The 19,970-nt window shown below is 39.8% G+C and overlaps 1 protein-coding gene across 4 annotated transcripts in view; it reads right to left on the reverse strand.

The window, feature by feature from the left end:
* Positions 1-2,748: 2,748 nt before the first annotated feature.
* DOCK4 (dedicator of cytokinesis 4) overlaps positions 2,749-19,970 on the reverse strand; it is a 397,340-nt gene continuing 380,118 nt past the window's right edge. For 2 of the 4 annotated variants that reach the window (XM_038397428.2, XM_038397418.2), the window contains 5 exons: positions 19,622-19,789; positions 14,643-14,715; positions 10,667-10,780; positions 9,548-9,609; positions 2,749-5,814 (listed from right to left, as the gene is read on the reverse strand). In XM_038397428.2, coding sequence (XP_038253356.1) covers positions 5,395-5,814; positions 9,548-9,609; positions 10,667-10,780; positions 14,643-14,715; positions 19,622-19,789 — 837 coding nt within the window. In that variant the 3' untranslated portion in view covers positions 2,749-5,394. The remainder of the gene's footprint in view (positions 5,815-9,547; positions 9,610-10,666; positions 10,781-14,642; positions 14,716-19,621; positions 19,790-19,970) is intronic. The other 2 variants (XM_038397445.2, XM_038397456.2) reach the window with 1 other exon arrangement.

Consider the following 19,970-nt stretch of genomic DNA (forward strand, 5'->3'; position numbering starts at 1 on the left):
TCATAGTACCACACCCAGCCACATCAGGGGCTCATTCACCTGCACATCTACTCATGTGATATATGCCATCATTTGCCATCAATGCCACTCTGCCATGTGCATTGGCCAAACCAGACAGTCTCTCCGTAAAAGGATAAATGGACACAAATCAGACATCAGGAATGGTAACATACAAAAGCCAGTAGGAGAACACTTCAAGCTTTCTGGACATTCAATAACAGATTTAAAAGTACCCATTCTTCAACAAAACAGACTTCAAAGAGAAACTACTGAGCTACAATTCATTTGCAAACTTAATACCATCAATTTGGGTTTGAATAGGGACTGGGAGTGGCTGGCTCACTACAAAAGCAATTTTCCCTCTCTTGGCATTGACACCTCCTCATCAATTATTGGGAGTGGACCACATCTACCCTGACTGAATTGGCCTTCAATATTGGTTCTCCACTTGTAAGGTAACTCCCTTCTCTTCATGTGCCAATATATATTTATGCCTGTGTCTGTAATTTTCACTCTATACATCTGAAGAAGTGGGTTTTTTACCCAGGAAAGCTTATGCTCAAATAAATCTGTTAAGGTGCCACCAGACTCATCGTTGTTTTTGTGGATACAAACTAACACTGCTACCCCTCTGATAACTGGAAATTCAGAGAGCTAGCTTCTGAACTGCAGTGTACTGCACTGCTAAAAAACTAGCCAGTTCATATTGCACTTACCACTATGGGATCCCAGATACACTCTGACTGCCTTATTTGGAAGTAAGACCATCACAAGTGTTATACAGATGTTGGTTAATATTGAAAAGCAATCATGAAACCATTGACGACAATTTTAACTGGGTGTTGGTACTGTGACACTGACAGACCAGCTCAGGCCAGAGCTTTAGGCCAATTCACTTGTGTGTTAATAGAGATCAGAGGCAATGTTAATTGTATTGTTTTCGCCTATGTTTATCCTGTTGTTTACTATTATATTACATTTACATTATGCATACCTAGTAATTAAATAACCCTAGATCAACCTGTATATTAATGTAAGAGTATATCAGGTGTTAGAACTTCATGAAAACTAATGGAATGTTACTTGTATTGTTTTCACTTATCTATTCCTATTATAATGTAATGACAAGCATTTCCATTATGTATCTCCCTGTAACTAAATAACTCATTGAATGCAAATGAAGAGAGCTAAATTCAAAGAAACTGGCCATTGTGTGGGTACAGACACTTCTCAGATTGTTGCCTGTGAAAAGAAGCTATAACTACTGATTCAAAGAGAGATCCTTTATCTTTGGACTGTTTGGATTCTAACAGGGTAGAATAACTGAATGAGAAGACAGAGATCCCCAGTTATTCTGGGTATCCCTGAGAGACTTCTGGCAGATTGCAACATCTCTGCTATCATTTTGGACTTACAAACTTTGACTCACATGTTATTATATTTTACCTGCTTTAACCACTCAATAACTCTAGTTCTTTTTTCTTAGCTAATAAACCTATAGTTCGTTTACTATAGAATAAACTGCCAGCGTTGTCTTTGGTGTAAGATCTGGAATACCAGTTGATCTGGGGTAAGTGACTAGTCTCTTGGGACTGGGAGCAACCTGAGGTGATGTGATTTTTGGTTTATGTGACCATTATCACTAAGTCCAATTTATTGGGTGGCAAGACAGGCTGGAGAGCCTAAGGAAATGGTTCCCAAACTAGGGGTGCCACTTGTTCAGGGAAAGCCCCTGGCGGGCTGGGCCGGTTTGTTTACCTGCTGCGTCCGCAGGTTCGGCCAATCGCAGCTCCCAGTGACCGCAGTTCACGGCTCCAGGCCAATGGGGGCTGTGGGAAGGGCAGCCAGCATGTCCCTCAGCCCACGCTGCTTCCCGCAGCCCCCATTGGCAGAGAACGGCGAACCGCGGCCACTGGGAGCTGTGATCGGCTGAACCTGCGGACGCAGCAAGTAAATAAACTGGCCCGGCCCGCCAAGGGCTTTCCCTGAACAAGCGGCGCCCCTAGTTTGGGAACAACTGGCCTAAAGGGACTGTTTGTGGCACCACGATAAGACTGGTATAATGATCCAGGCATTCACATTTGTTACTGGTTTAGTGAAATCTAATTATAGAACATACCACCATTTTGGAAGGGTGACTATATGTCCTGTTTTGGCCAGGACAGTCCCTTTTTTAAGCCCTGTCTCGGATGGCCTGATTTTTTTCCCAAAAGGAGGAATTTGTCTGTTTGCTCTAGCTGACTTGATCAGTTGGCAAGAGCAAACAGGACAAATACCCACTTTTGTCAAAAAAGTGGGGTGTGGAGGGGGTGAGAAGAGATTCCAGATCCCCACAGTGGGGAGGCAGGACTGTCGGGGAAGCAGTGTTCCAGCATATGTGGGGGACCCCCCATTGCACAGGGGGGCCCCTCAGGGTTCCAGTGACCGGGAAACAGCCTGGCACATGGTGGGGGAGACGACGACACAGGATTACAGTGATGGGCAACAGCATGGGGGGGCCTTCGGGCGAGCAGCTGGGGGTGTCCCATTTTCTCTTTTGGAAATATGGTCCGTCTACATTTTGGGGTATCTGCCCTTGTTTTCTGACAGTCTGCCCTGAGACAGGCACTCACATTTGAGAGTCATTCCAGACAGCATGACAGATACATTATTGGGTAATGGGGGAGTGTTCTTATTCATCACCTGCATTATTTTCTGAACTGCTTAATGTCACTAATAAGTCATAAAAGTACATTCATTCATAATGCATAAAATTGAGATGAGAGCTTTATTTACAGTAGCCTTTCAAGCTCTGGCTGTTGTAGCATACGTAACAAATTTCAGACTACATTTCTGTAGAAGCCAGAAAGAAAAGCTGATCTACAGAAACAATTTGTCAAACCTGGCAAAGCAGAAAATGTGTCAGCTCCTTTTTATAGCACTTCACTGTCATTTTTTTATGGTCTCCTATTGTTCAGAACGTTCCTGATGTCTTGGTTATAAAAACAGGGAGTTCAAATTGCCATAAATTAACCTAACTCTTACAGTAAATTTTACAGTCCTCCATTGATCAGAAGTGAGGTGAATGCCCTCCAAATCTTTACTGTCTTGGCAATTGTCTCACAAAGCCATTACAGATCCGAGCAGGGAAAGGACTAACTCAATCCAGGAGATTTTTATAAGGAAGAAAGCTGGATCTTTGAAGCAAAGAAGGCAGAAAGTAGGTTATAAATCAGTTTGTCATGAAATTAAACTATTAAGTGGAAAACAAATTATACTATAAAGATTAATCAAGTAACTTTATTCTGCAGCAACCTATATGAGCATCTGGGTAAACAGAAACCTCATGAAATGTTTTGCTGCAAAGCTGACTTCAATAATATATGCAAATGATAAATTCAACAATTCTACTCACTGCCAGAAATAAAATAAATGGCTTGAGGAGCAAACAACACTGATTCATACTGTGCTCAAGCACAAGACAACCAATCTATTAAACTACACAGGGGAAAAAAAATCAAAGCAGCTTTGTTATCTTACTTGTGACACCTTAGTTAAATCTCAGGCATTACCTCTTTATACCAGCATAAATATGTAGCCTTCTACATCTTTTATAATGTGGTTACAGACACAAAAATGTTATAGTCAAAAACAAGAGCTAGTTCAAGGAATTTCAGACTTCAAAATAGGCAAGATACAAAGCTAAAATTCATATGTTCCTTTTTCAGTTATGAATACTTTCACTAAAACATAAATATTTTAACATATATTAATTTTTTCTGACATTCAAAATTGTAAAGTCAATATGGCAGAATTATTGTTAAAAGCACATATGTACAAATATTCTTTTTTCCATACATAAAGTATTTGGCATAATTATAACAATCTTACTGCATACACAACTGTTTGCTTCTTTTTTCACATAATGGTACACTCCTCATTAAAATTAACCAGTTATGTACAAAAATACTTGAACATTTATTATAGAAAACCTCTATAGCTACCATCAACAGCACATACCTGCTGAAGGTTTCATTGAGAGAATATAAAAAGTGGTCACTTTCTTCCAGTTAAGCTATCAACAAAGCAAACAATTAAAATCAACATGAGATTCCCCAAAAAAGGAGAATATTTTTAACAACATGATTTAAAATACAGTTCATAAATCTGTTGTCAACCAAGCGTTAAAAACAGTAAGGAAAAGAAAGAGCTACAAAAAGTACATACACAAGGTGCTTTTTCCACACTCCTACAACTGGGCATTGGCTTTCCATAGCTTTACAGATGCTATCTAGTGAAATTCAACCTAGAACCGCCTACTACATCTTCTTTCAGTAAAGACAACAATGATCAACTAAGTTAAAACAAAACAAACAATAACAAAAACCTCCACTAGGAGAATATACATGAAGAGCTGTTAGGAATTTTGCATAATTTGTGCAGAACTGTGAATTAATGCCCTTTATCTTTTAAAAATTTACTGATACATACCCAGTGATTTATATTCTTTAAATTTGTTCACTTACTGCATTGATTTGATACTAACCAGTATTGATTCTTGTGTATCCTTATTAACGGGACACATTCATTTGTGCCTCTAGAATATCTGGATATTTGTTCTTCTGGTACAGAGGGTTGTTTTTTTTTTTTTTAAGTTAACTTTCAAAGATAGGAGAAAACCTCCAACTAACTGTTAATGAGATTTTTTTTTTGTATGGGCTAACTGAAAGAGTAAAGGTAAATCGCACCTCAAAAAGAAAGAAGTGCACCAGATACAGAAGATTAGTCCTATAACAGTAGCTTAAGAGTAGCTTAAGGTGGATATTTGTGACTCCTAAAAAGCAACACAAAAGTAGTATTTTGTTTCAAGAACTCACTCTAACCTTACAACTTTTTACTGCGGGGTAACTTGCATTAACACCCCTCTTCATCCTCCACCACCACCACCACCAAATTGACCAACCTGCTCATGGGGAAAGGGGAACAACCTTCAGCCTACTTGCAGAAATGTCCTAGCCTACAAACAATGTTGTTAGAAAGCGTGCATTTCTTTCTAGTGATTAGCTCAGTTAGCATAGCCTACATTTTGTAAGAAGCATACAACTAATGTAAATGAGAGCTTGTGGGATTTTAGGTTTAATTAAATTATATTTTATAAAAATGCACATAAGATATCAAAAAGCTATGCATCCATATTTACCACCTTGAAATTAACAGAATTCTCTCATTCATGCTTCCTGTAATACCTGGCAATCAAAATTATTAATTTTATTTAATAATGTGCAACATAATATTAATAAGCATTTAAAAGAAAATTGGGTAAAATATTAAAGTGCCTAACTAAATGTATTTGTTTTTAAATATTATTTCATAAACAGTAAAGAATTCATTGCAAGTAAATATAAAAGTGACTTCTTATAACTGAGACACTTTTCGAGGAAGGGGTCTGGGCCGAGGAACCTGTTCAGTCCTCCGGCTACTGGTTTCCTGATTGTTTGGCCGCGCCAGCAGGGGTTTAGGTGGCAGTGCTGGTGGATCTGCAGTGACAGGGATGGAGAGGCTGTGAGGTAGCGGAACAGGCCGTCTCAAAGTTCGTTCATAAACGCTGTAAGGTGGTGGAGTTTTACTTTCTTTTCTCATTGGCTCCTCAGAAACACTGTAGTTTGGAATAGTCTGTTCACTCCCTTGACTTTCAAAGCCAGAAGTTTCGGATGTGCTACATCGGCTAAGCGAAGAGATTCCACTGCTGTAACTTCCTGACAAGACCGGGGAGTTGGATATGAGCCCCGAGGAATGACATTCCACTGGAGATGGGGTAAATGATTGCATGGATCCCTGCAAAGAAGAAAAGAGAAGAATTCATGTGAAGGAGAATTAAGAGCAATGTTTCTCCGTGAACACTAAAAACCCAGGTAGATTTTTTTTTTTTTTTGCACAGATTCATGGGGGCTTGATAGATGGAACATGTATTTATGGTTGAATTAAGATCCAGTAAAAAACAAGTCAAAGCTCGTCTATAGAATGCTTATATTTTCAAACTAGACATCAAATACTGTTCATGTCAACAATTTATTTTAGTGGAAGTAAGCTATATTAAAATGATGTATTCCTATCATCAGTCTCCGGAAAAATCTTTCAGTGTTTAAAAAGAAAACGTTCATAGTACTGACAATAGAATATATATCCATAGCTTGCAGTGTAACTAGTAGCACTGTGCCCCCTACTGACAGAACACTGTATCTACATCACATTCAGTACTTCTGCTACTTCAGTCTCCAGTTTAGAATGTATTTACAGCTTTCCTCCCATTTTTTGCAATGAATCATGCTGTAAAAAGAGCACACATGAAGCAGTATTATATCTAATATTACATGTATGATTTTTTTAAAATTAACTACTTAATAATTTTATAACACAGGAATGATAGCTGTGTAAGTGAGAATAAACTTTTATTGAATTCCCCTGCATTTATCAGTGCGGTGTCTGGTTTCAGGTCCGTAACTTATTACCAGATACCATTAACAGTGCAGGTAGCTTCAAATTCTGCAGTGTGCATCAATGCTATTTAAAATTTTTAGCATCTTCTGCTTGTAAAAGCCACAGGATTTCCAGGATTGGAAATATACTCAAATCACCATCACCAGCCTGGTTTAGAAGTATTGTTTGCCCTAAGCCAAGTGGTGATGAGGCAGCTCAAGCTATTGTATATGTGATAAATATTATTTACTAAAGATATTATCCACTAAGATTCTCACTCATGAGTCCTAGCTTCTCAGCACAAGATTGGTAGAACTCCCTCAACTCTTAAAGAATATTTATACTCAAGAACAATAGTACTGGAGTAGAATATAAGACAGGCCCTCTATTGGGAGTCATGTGCCACTGTCGACACCTGAAGTCAGAGGTATTGAGTTCTTGGTCCTCAGAAAAGGCGAAGCATCCCCCATAAGGATGAAGACAACAGGTTCTGAGAGAGAGCCCCCAGGATCTCTCCCTTGTACTCCTGTTGAGGCCTCCAACTAAAGGCAGCTCCACATTATGGTTTCCAGATTTCCCCTTTCTACATTCATGTTGTAGAAGTGGGGAGAGTGAATTCAGCTTTGCTGGTTCACTTGCAATCTTTTGCAAGGATATTATGAAGCCTACTCAACTTCAAGGCACTGCTTGAGTCTTACATTGACAGATATATTTCAGAGTAGCAGCCGTGTTAGTCTGTATTTGCAAAAAGAAAAGGAGTACTTGTGGCACCTTAGAGATAACAAATTTATTAGAGCATAAGCTTTCGTGAGCTACAGCTCACTTCATCGGATGCGTTTGGTGGAATTTCACCAAATGCATCCGATGAAGTGAGCTGTAGCTCACGAAAGCTTATGCTCGAATAAATTTGTTAGTCTCTAAAGGTGCCACAAGTACTCCTTTTTTTTTTTTTGCGAATACAGACTAACACGGCTGCTACTCTGAAACCTGTCATTATGCAAGGCACTGAATTTAGCCGTATAGAGTGGAATGCATCCGATGAAGTGAGCTGTAGCTCACGAAAGCTTATGCTCTCATAAATTTGTTAGTTTCTAAGGTGCCACAAGTACTCCTTTTCTTTTTATTGACAGATATAGGATTTGCTGGCAGAGACAGACCGGTTTTTGCACTGATGATGACACTCAAACCTGCGTGTTCTTGGGGCATGAAGTTCTAGCCTTGATGCAGAGCCTATATCGTGCTACCTTATGTCATTTTTCTACTGGGACACGTCTTAAGCTTCTTACCTTCCAGGAGTGAGAATCCTTAGAGAAGGGAAAAATACCTATAATTATAGTTTGCTGTAGATTTTACTCCGATAGGTTTCTTATGCATTTACCCCACATAGAATTTGGGGATTTTTAGAAATGGTTGTAATTTTTCTTTTTTTTCTAAAACAAAAAACCAAACCTGTTTAACAGTAAAAAAGAGATTGTGAAAATTTTAGTTTTTTCTCTCCTCAGCTCTAGAGATCTTTTATTAAAGTGTCTTAGTGCTTGTACTTTGTTTCTGTTTTTTCTCTGGAGCAATTTTTTCAGTGATGATTAAATATTTTTAATTGGCCTCTCCTGGGAACTCTGCCGCCAACGTAAGTGAAGGATCGGACTTGCAATGTTTGTTGGGCAGCATTAATACCAGGCAGGGGATGGTGCACAATGGTCAAAGAGGGGACATGACACACACTGCTCCATTACTGCTATCCAAAATTCTTCATGAACCAACAGAGTTTTGTTGGTCTGATACTAGGGAGTTAAGAGAGAGGAAGGAAAATTTTAGCAGAACATCTTCAGAGAAGCAGAATCACAGTAAAATAATGTTCCCTTTTTGATTTTGATTTCTTTACAGTAGAATAGCAATTGTACTGAATTGTGAGGAATTGAACGCGTTAGAAAAGGTGTAGACTTCTAGTGATTTGCTGAAAACTTGGTTTATCCTAAGCATTTTTATATAATGCCCATCACTGCAATAATTAGGCACCAGTAGTATACTGTCCATTAGAATCTCCTTATTCTTCTCTGAATGTCCTGGAAGTTACTAGGCCACACAGTACTACAGGCCAGAGGCTCACTATTCTGATGAAGAAAGGAATGAAAGAAGCTTGAGTTTGAAAAACTGTAAGAAATATTGACAGGTTTCAGAGTAGCAGCTGTGTTAGTCTGTATTCGCAAAAAGAAAAGGAGTACTTGTGGCACCTTAGAGACTAACAAATTTATTTGAGCATAAGCTTTCGTGAGCTTCAGCTCACTTCATCGGATGCACTAGATGAAGTGAGCTGTAGCTCACAAAAGCTTATGCTCAAATAAATTTGTTAGTCTCTAAGATGCCACAAATACTCCTTTTCTTTTTTAAGAAATATTATTAGTTTTTAATTATGACTTACTCATAAACTCAGGACATATTAGTATTAAAGCAAGAAATATACAACAACAAACAACTGAAGAGATAAGAAAAGACGTTACACATACAAAAGGTTTTGCTAAGTACTAAATATGTTAGACTTACGCTAGCTAGTTTGAGAGACAATCCAGACACAGCAGACTCAATCCTCAGCTAATAGTCGTGGAGGGAATGTGGATCTAAAACAACTTTCTGTTCCCCTGATCTTGGGCTGGCTGGTGCTCAGCTGCTCTATTCCAGACTAGGATCAGACAGCTGTGAGCATTGCAGTGGAGTGGAGACAGGTGCTTAGAGCTGGCTTTATGCACCCCCACCCCATGTCGGGGGAATTCTTGGCTGCCCATCTAGGGACTGATTCAAAGCCCACTGAAGTCATTGGAAAGATGGAAAGATTTTCATTTACATCAATGGAATTTAGATTAGATTCTTAGGGGCAGCTTCCTCAGGCAATGTGAAGGGGCTGGAAGAAGGACCAAAGATTGAGTCCAACATATGGCAGGGGAAAAATGAAGTGGGTTTTACTTAATCATCATTACGGGCTAAGAAAGTTGGTGCATTCTGGAAATCCTAATAAACTGCTTCCTTCAGTCAATATAAATTAAAAGTATGCACCACACAACATAGACTTAACAAACCCCATGGAATAGGCCAGTACCTTCATTGGAGATCTGCCAGCAGGAGAAGGGGAAACCGAAGCCACATGCCTTGCTGGTGAAGCTGTGAAATTAGAAAGGTTTCAATTCAATTTCACAGAAACTAGACATATTTTAGAATGCCACCCTCATGAAAACTGTAAATCAAGTTTATCACAGAAATTCTACCAGATTCAAAAGGTCACCAGTATGTTTAGATGGTTCACAGAAAAAAAAAATGATACAAAGGTATTCTTGTTAATGGAAGTTTTGTTAATGGAAAAGAGATGATCCAATTTTTACTACCCAATAGCTCTCCCTGTTCCATTCTGTGCATCTTGCTCAAAGGCTGTGTATGCTTTAGAAGATTTCATTTTTTTTCAAAGTTATGCAAAGGTTATCTTACAAGAGAATACGTACAGCATGAAATATTTATGCACTCATCTCCCCTGGCAATTTTTACATCATTCTAAACTAACTGGCAACGTGATTGAAAAAATTTCCTTATCATGCTTTCTTACCCTCCCTTTGCTTTTTCTTTTAAGGACAAAATTCTAAATGTATGTGTTAAAGAAGCAACAACACATGACAAAACATGCTTCTGTCAGAAGCTTGAAGGTCCATGGTGTATTGTGAGGCATGAGGATAAATGGAAAATATCTTCAATCACTTGAAAATAATCATACTTAAAGTAGCATTTAAATATCTTTTCTTTTAAATTGACAAAATGATTTTTGAAGGGCAAACTGGTTAATGAAACTGAAACCATGGACTTATATGACAGCCTATACGGCACTACCCAATAAGATCCTTCTTTTCATAGTGCCCAGTTTGTGATTACTAATCTCCAATCATTGTAAGGTCAAAAGACAAAAAAAAAAATCAATACTCTCTTTTGGTATCTACATGTTTGACTCTAATAAGTCATTCAATGAAGATGCAGGATATTGAAAATGGAATGTTACAAGAGTACAGAATGTTAACAAGGTGAACAACTTCAGTTCTACAGTCTTCCATCCACAGTAATAAACTGATAAATTATCCTGCCCAGGGAGTTAAGTGTTAATCACAGTGGAAAGAGTCAAAACTATCAAGTAAATCATTTTGTATTGGAGGTTGGCCTGAAATGTTCATATACTCACCAGTTTGTGTGGGTCTTGGTGGCACAGGGGGAGACATAAGCTTTCCACTTTCTGACATGTTCCTGGCTTCTTTCCCACTGTCCAGGCTCCAGCTGCTGGGGGTAGTGTTTACAGCTGGAAGAGAATGACAATGCTGACACATCTGCTAATATTTCCAGCTCTCAATTCCAACCTCTCCACCTTTTCTAGATCCATGAAGATTACAAATATGTAGAGTTAAAATGTTAACCAACTTAACAGCATGCCTGAAAAAACTTGCATGATTACAATAGCATTTCAAAAAGCACTTAAAATCATGCATGTTTGACTCCTGGCCTGCTTGATGTATGTATTTGGCTGCTACGTGAATTTGAGATTGTACAGCAATTTGGACCTTATCAGCAATAGTAGCTGAAAGAGCATTCTGGTGCTTTGTACACACAGATCCAGCTACAGAGAGAAACAGACTACGATCCCATGAATACAGTCAGGGCTAGTCTACACTAGAAGCACTACATCAGGTGCAGCTGCACCGATGCAGCTGTGCTGCTGTAGCACATCTGGTGAAGACGCTCTATGCTGACGGGAGAGCATTCTCCTGTCAGCATAATTACTCCGCCTCCTTGAGAGGTGGAAGCTAGTCAGTGGAAGAGCATCTCTTGCCGACACAGCGCCAGTGTGGACAGTGCTTAGGTTGCTGTAACTTGTGTCGCTCAGAGGGGTGACTTTTTCGCACCCCTAATCAAGGTAAATTACAACGACTTAAGCGATAGTGTAGACCTGCCCTCAGATTCCCTCTGTAACAGGCTCCCTCTTTAAAGAGTTCTATGTGGAATGAAACGGACTGTTCCTAGGCAGTTTCCTCTGAATCGCTTTATATATGGAAAGACTGGAGAAGGAAACTGACTAGAATTCCACCCAATATTCCCTCAGAATATCTTCAATGTTAACACACTTCTGTTGCTCTGGTATAGACAAAAAACAAACAAACAAAAAAACCCAACCCAAACCAAAGCATCCGAGAGAGAGAGAGAGAGAGAGCGCGCGCGCGCGCAGTGGAAGGGGAGAGCAACTGAACAAAAATACATAGGCTGATGAAGAGAAGAGATAAAAAAGGTTAAAATACATTAAAAATAGCACAAAACAAAAAATGGAACGAGGGCAGCATATGACCCTTACTTTGTATCCATGGTCCAAAGATTCTAATTAAATATGCAATTTTACTTGGTCACAGATGACTTTGGCACCCTTGACTGGTATAAGATCACTGTTTGGTATTTATCGGTGTCACTTTTCAGGGCTTGTGCATCTTTAATTGAATTGTAGTGCCTGGAATAGTGATTACTGCACAAAGCATGGAATATTCTCTATGAAGGGAAGCAGAGAGGTCTCATACTATAATGTTCTCCACACTTGTCTGACAAAAAGACATTTAACACTGGCAAGTCCAAAAGAGATCTTAAAAATTTCAGTTTTCCTTAAAGCTACCCTCTAATTAATGAAAAATCTATGACCTTCAAAAAAAATAAGGACTACAGAATTGGTAGAAGCCCTTTTAAGCTGAACCATCTGTTGACAATACATTCAAAGCGCTTCTAACATATAGGGAACACAAGCTCTATCTATACCATTCTTCTCTTTGCCTGTCCTCCATACTTGTGTGCAAACATGGTACTGAAACACAGAAGGACCTTGTGCTCATTTACAAGAATGGAGTGAAAGTCAGACTACAGTGTTGATGTTGTTATTCACTATTTCTATTGCAGTACATTTAAGGACTACCACATTCCTACTATACCAGGCACTGTACAAATAACACAAGGATTTGTACAAACAACACAAGGATAGTCCCTACTCCAGAGATCTTACAATTTAGAAAATACATAACAGGGAATAAATACACAAATGAGGGGAGCACAAGGTAAGAGGGAGAGGGAGGTGTGTTTAAACCAGTATCCAATTGGTTTCTATAGTCATATGTACCCAGATGTTCACGTGCCCAGAAAATAATGACCAATCTGATATTGGTATGAACCAACCTTGACAGTAATCCATTTGCAGAAATATTACTCACAATCTGTCACTACATTAAAAAACAAAACAATGACAAAAATTTCCTGGACATTTTATTACACTTTCTAAAGCAGAAACATTTTATAAAATGTTCCCTGTAGATATTACAAAGAACTAATTTGTGATGAGTGAACAATTTTATTCAAGGGGGGCTAAATAATGAAATTGTTTGCTTGGAGAACAACTAATTCATGAAATAAATTAAAACAAATGTATTTAAAGCACCAAAATAAGATTCCTTGTATATTTAATTTTCTAGTCCTAATACCCAGGATTCAGGTTTACCTGGCAACTTACCATTTGCGTTTTAATATTCATTTGTTCGTAAGTACACATAACATATATTATGCTTTTAATAGGTACCATTTAAAATGCATTCCAGTGAGAACATTTTTATCAATCTTTTTGACTAGTTCTCCTGGGCAGTGCTTCTACAGTAGAGGGTTGACTCTGAGAGCAGGACACAGTAATCAGCCTATTTCCTAAAAGACCATTTTGTCTTTTTATTTCCTAATATGTAATAGAGACATTTAACATATTGATGGTAATACGTTACTTCCATCTAGCAGCATGATCTGTCCTTATTTTAAAAGTGACTAGGTGGGCATGACCCCTGCTAACTAGCTTCCTAGGTTCCAATCTCGTGGTTGAGTGGACTCCTAAGATGGCCAGTTCTTCAGCTCCCAGACCAGCATATTTCATTTTGTAAAGACCAAAATATTTCTGCTGCCTGGACATTTTGGATTTTTTGGTCCCATGAAAAATTCTGATTTTTGAACTTTCATCCTGATTCAAAATGAAAAAATATTAGAAAACTCAGTTTACTTTGCAGGGTGGAAATTCTACTTCCTGGTCGGTGCTAGTTATAATTTTCTTTTGAAATGTCTGATTTGAATTAATCTGTTTTACTGTAAACCATTTGGAGCGTCTCTGTGTATTCCAGAGTGATTTTAGTGTAAAGGTTAATGCTCTGTTTAATTATGCCAACAATACAGAAGCACCCTCATTTATATTTTCTTTATAGCAAATAATGGATGTTTCTTATTTACTTTAATATGGTAAAGATAATTAGATCTATTTCCAGTAGCATTCCGGATATAAACATTACTAACTATACGTGGGGAGGAGCATGAATTATGTATGGCTAAATGGGAAATGGATGTATCAAACTTCAGGGTTGCCTCCCATCCCAAGGCAAGATCATCTCAACCTCCCCTTCAGCCTCCAGATGAACATGTATCTTTCTCCCACTCCTGAGCCTTTAAACTTCCTCCCAAGTGAGCCAGTCCAGCCAGCTCAAGACCATGCTAGCAGGCAGACAGCCAGCAGCAATGCCTTGCCATCTGCTGCTCCATCATTGACTCTGACTCCCTCCTATCTCCTGGGTCCTTCTGAATGCAAGGCTAAGATCACAGGTACACTGTCTTGTCAACTGTTTGAAATGGGCCATCCTGATTATCACTACAAAAGGGTTTTTTTCCTCCTGCTGAGAGCAGCCCACCTTAATTAATTGGTCTTGTTACAGTTGGTATGGCAACACCCTTTTTCATGGTGTGTGTGTGTGTGTGTGTGTGTTTCTATATATATACCTTCCTACTGTATTTTCCATTGAATGCATCCGATGAAGTGAGTTTTAGCCAACAAAAGCTTACGGCCAAATAAATTTGTTAGTCTCTAAGGTGACACAAGTACTCCTCGTTTTTTTTGTTTTTTTTTTTGCTGATACAGACTAACACGGCTGCCACTCTGAAACCTGTCCTTTTCTTGTGAAGCTCTTTGAGATGTATGAATGGGATGTGCTATATGAGATCTAGGAACTATTATTATTCACCAGCCTGTCAGGAGGAGTGGCATGTCTAGAGTGACATCTTTAATTGTATCTTCACTGATACCCAGATGGGCAGTGGTACAGGATTCTACTCACCTTTCTCAGGGCCAGACAGGTTAGGATCACTTCGGGGCAAAGCACCATCTCCGATATGATTAAACAGCATTCTCTGGAAATTCAGAACAGTGCATTTTATGGGAAAAGACAATGGCAATCCAATAACCTTTTAAAATACAATTATATTAGTTCTGCAAAAACAAAAGGTTCAAAAGAATTTGGCCCAAATTATTTAAATAAGGAAAACGATCTTGAAAACTGAGGTAATCCAAATATATGTCTACAGAGTTGGTACTTTTGTATGTTTGTTTTTTGTTTATTAAAGAGCATATTGGGGTAACCCCCCTGAGAACTTAAAATTGTATGGAAATGGGTAGAAAAAAATTGAGATTAATTCTTCCTTTTCATAAACATGTACATATTGGAATAATTTGAGACAGTTATTATTTATTGGTTTTGGCAGTATATAAGGCAGTTCCCTGCTCCATTACAATTACAACCTAAGGCCCTGTCCTGAAGTGAAATCTGTGTGCTTTGACTTCAGTTGGAAACCAAATGGTATAGAGGTCCATCTGCAAAGATTTCATTATAGTATCAGGATCTAAATTGGATACCACTATTTGGTGATGACTAGGATGTTGCTATTTCCTTGGTATAGGGTATTTTCCTAATTCTGCCCAAGATCTGACTCTTCATGCTAGCAGGGTTCCTTAGCTTTATAGTGGGTAAGAATTATCTCCTGCATTGTGGCAATTCCCTCCTACCTGAATATTGATTACTACAGAAATCATAGGAATACAATGCTATAAAATTATTCTAAGCTCCTAGGTGTTTCTATTAGCAACATTCACACAGCACATTGATCACTTTTTGGAAATCTTTTTTGACATTAAATAACAGGAAAATAAAATAAACAGCTATTCTCACAAATAACGCGGATCTAATTTTTGAGGAAAATCTAAATAGAGTGCTGTGTTCTGCAATTTAAAAGCAGATCAGACCAACAATCAGTGAGGGAAAGCCAAATCAAGCCTGTTATCACATCTTCTTCCAGCATTAACTACTGCCCTTTGCCAAGAGAGTGAAGCAATACGTAAAAAAAAATCTGGTTTCCTTTCTAAAGGAAAAGCCCAGTGGCTGAAAAAGCACTGAAGTCACTAGTAGGGATCAAGGAAGCAAATTCATATGAAACACAAAGGAAAGAGGATAGATTGAAACAAAGAATGACAGTTATGTAGTTTGGAATGCTGTTGTAGCTGTGTAGGTTCTAGGATAAGAGAGAGACAAGGTGGAAGAAGTAACTTTTATTTGGCCCAACTTTTACTGGTGGAAGATACTAATATTTGGTTATGTCCAGGATGTTGAAACTTATCAGGGCATCCAGGAACAACATCATAACCAGCATCAACTTCCTGGATGCCACAATCAGCTTCAACAATGGAACCCTACAGACTATTATATACAAGAAACATACGAATCACCACACCTACCTTCACAGATCCAGTAACCATCCCAAACACACCAATAAATCTATTATCTACAGCTAGGAACTCAGATTCCATAGAATATGCTCCAAAGATAGACCTTTAAAATCCATATAACTGCCTTCATCAAACAAGGACACTCCATCAGAGAAGTAGATCACATCATGGAATGGGACACCCAAATACCTCGAGAGAACTTGCTTTGATACAAAAACAAAAAACAAAAAAAACCCCCAAAAACTCCCCACCAACTGAAAACTCACCCAAACAAACCCCCAAACCCCAAATGCACACCCCTGCTCGTCACCTACAAACACATACGGGGAATCATCAAACAATTACAACCCACACTTGATCACATCCTGAAAGAAATCTTTCCCAAACCCCCCTTCTGACCTTCAAACAAATCCCCAACCTCATCATCAGAAACAAGCTTCCCATAGACCAGGACACACCAATTCAAAGCAGCACCACACCCTGCCAGAACAACAGATGTAAAACCTACCGACAGAGGCTGATTAAGATCTCCTGGGGCCCTGGGCCAGAGCAAGTGGAAGAGCTCCGGTGGCAGAACTGTGGCCCCGCCCCACCACTTCTGCCTGTGGTCCCGTCCCCATTCTTTCCCTTCTGCCTGCAGCCCCGCCCATGGTCCCACCCCATTCTGCCCCTTTCCCCGGAGTCCTTCTCCTGTTCCACCCATGGCCCCACCCCTTCCACCCCTTCCCCTGTGGCCCTAGCCCTGTTTTACCCATGATCTCACCCCATTCCGCCCCGCCCCGCCCCACTGTGGCTCCATCCCCCTGTTCACTCCTTTTGGCTCCCCTTCACTGAAGCCCGAAGACCATAAAAGCTCTATCCCCGCGCCACAGCCCCAGCCCTGAGGCTGCGGCAGGAAACAAGAGCTCCTCCAAACCTGGGGCTGCAGCCAGGGTCCGGGCACTCAGACTTTCCCCACCCTGACCCCCAGTCCTTCTGCCGGGGACCAGGGTCCGGGTGCTGGGGCTTCCCCTGCCCCACCCCACCTGCTTGGTGTGGAGATAAAGGAAGAAGGAGGCACACCTCAGGGCCCTATTTCGCCCCGGGGTGTTCGCTACTTCCCATCACCCAAGACAGATGTAATGAGGTTAAGTGGTGTCTGTATAAAGTAAGTAAGAACTACTAATTATTCCTCAAGAAAGGCTTTTAATGATTTTTGACTACAGTAACAGCATAAACAAAATAAAAAAAGGAAAAGCAAAGCCCAGCACTGAATGAGAATTAATACAAAAGGCAGATTATATTGAAGACAAGTGCCAGTACATGTAATATTGTGGACCATTTGCGAGTTTCTGAACAGTGACTTTACATATGCTGGTCCTGGTAGGTTATAATCAAAGCCCGAAGACAAGCATAAGTAAAGCTATTATTTACCAGCTTTATATTCCTGGTTACCCTTCAGTCGGCTGTTTTCCGCACTGGTGAGGTATAGACAGTCGAGACGTGCACGTCCCTTTGGTTCAGGGGGTGTGGGTCAGGTTTACCGAAAACACACACACATACACACACACACACACACACACACACACACACACGGGAAGGCAGTCCCGTGCCTTCATTCTTTTTATCTGATCTGATGGCCGTGTTTTAGAACAGACCACATTGATTATATGTTGTATAATAGTTGTATAGTTGATGCATATTTAATTTTTATGTCCAATTGTTAGTTGTTCGTATAATTGAGGCTTAATTATTTTCTGTAGCCAATTAGATCTTGAATATGGGTAATTTGGGGTTGATAAGTACATAGGAGTCAGCATAAATTGTTATCTGGTTGCAGCGTGTCCTGACCACAAGCCACAAGCTTAAGCTTTAGCTTTGTTTTTGCAAGGCTTACATTTTGAAGTATATGGAAGTTTGAGGCCTAACAGTTGCAATACTTCTATTTCATTCAAGCTTGACAAGACAGTTGTTCAATTTATTCACACCTGGCACTTCTGCCAGGGACCTGGGTCGGAGAGCTGGGGCTTCCCCTGCCTACCCTACAGCTTCTGCCACGGCTCTTAGCTTCTGCTGCCCCATGGCAGATTTCTGCTGGGGTGCCCATTTTTCCAGGCCCCCCCCAATTGGCCAGGGCCCCTGGATACAGGCTCATTGGGTCCATTGGACAATTTGCCATGACCCACAGACTTATCTCCACCGCTAAGATGATTAATGCCTGACACGAAACACAAGATCCATGTGTCCTAGGCATGCCTAACACAACACGTGGTGTATCTCATCCAATGCATCAAATGCCCCAACAACTATGTGGGTGAAACCAGACAATCACTTCATTCTTGAATGACCTCACACAAAAAATGATAAAAGACAAAAACACGCCACCACCTCTGGGCAAACACTTTTCACAAAGTGATACTCCATATCTGACCTCTCAGTCCTCATCCTGAAGTTCATAACTCTGGTAAACAAATAAAAATCATGGTCTCAATAAACACTGGGTTTATGGATCATTAAAACATTTTGTAACCTACTAACCTTCTTTTTTTCTATGACTGCAGAGGTGTTAATTGCCCACTTCATTTTAAGGAGTTTCTTGCAACATGTGCTAACCTCTCATCTGTCCCACCCTGTATTTAGCTGTGACAATCTGGTTACCTTTTCCAGACCTGAAGAAGAGCTCTGTGAAGATTGAAAACTTCTCTCTTCCACCAACCTATAAAAGATTGGTCCTATAAAAGATATTACACCTCACTCACCTTGTCTCTCTTATGTAGGAGAATGACTCCAATCATGGAGCAAATGAGGACTAAAAAAGACAATAAATAAATTACAGGGGCAAATGTCTACGGAGCTTTTCAACCAACAATAGGCTTTCACATTCTTCATATGGAGAACAGGTAAGAGAGACAAGGCATCACAACCCAGCCAGAGACCAAGCAGCTAGCACTGAAAGATAGTCAGTAGATGGATAGATGTAGTCTTAAACAGCCACTCAAGGCAGGAGTACTTGTCCAATACTTCTGTAGCTTGGGTCCTACTCAGTCCTTGTAACTTCCTCAAATGAGGTGCTCTGGCAGCATTGGATTTGAAGAGCAGGCATTTCCCTTTGTGCCTCTTCTTTTCAGGTTGAAAGACAACAGTATAAATTACTCTTTCACTTGGTGACAAAGAAATCCAGGGAGTATAGTATGAATGCTCTGATGGAGACCCTGAGTGCAAACTAGTGCTAGAATAAAAGTAGTAGGGACTAGTGACTGCATCAGTATCTAATTTTTATAAAGTGCTAAGGATATCTCTGTAAGGAGTGTGATGATTTGGCCTTTAAAATCTCTCAAGAGTGAATATTTTTTCTGATGATAGAGGGTTAGAACTGTATTTTTTGAATATGACCCATTCTTGCTATCCTGGAAGGAAGGGACTCTGAGAAGGATACTTGCCCCTTTTCCTAGAAAAAAGTTAGAACCCCTTTAAGGACATGAGAGGAAGAGGGAATAGTTGAAACTTCCTGCCTTTGAAATATGCTTCTTTGCATGAGAAAAGTAATTTTCTACTTACCCTGTCTGGGGACACTGAGGATAGAGATAGATTGGGAGATTTTTCTGTCAGGTGAGCCTCTGGGAGAGTGGAGATTGGGCCTAGCAGTTCCTCACGCTCTCTTGGTGAATCTCTGGTACAGCGGGGAATGGAGGCCACATTCCACTTGGCAAAGCAAGAGTTTACAGGCTGGGAGCAAAAATGGCACAGTTCTTTCTTTATGGCTGATCGAAAAGCCACTTTATATACAGAACATCTGCAGGTCTTTGCTCTATGCAGCTTTGGCTGCTCTGCCATTCTGAGAGTGGTAGGAAGCTAACAGTTGAGAGTACTCATTTTGTAGTCTCTGAGAACTGCTTCTCAGCCTGGC

Source organism: Dermochelys coriacea, chromosome 1, assembly GCF_009764565.3.
Source record: "Dermochelys coriacea isolate rDerCor1 chromosome 1, rDerCor1.pri.v4, whole genome shotgun sequence".
Taxonomy (NCBI): Eukaryota; Metazoa; Chordata; order Testudines; family Dermochelyidae; genus Dermochelys; species Dermochelys coriacea.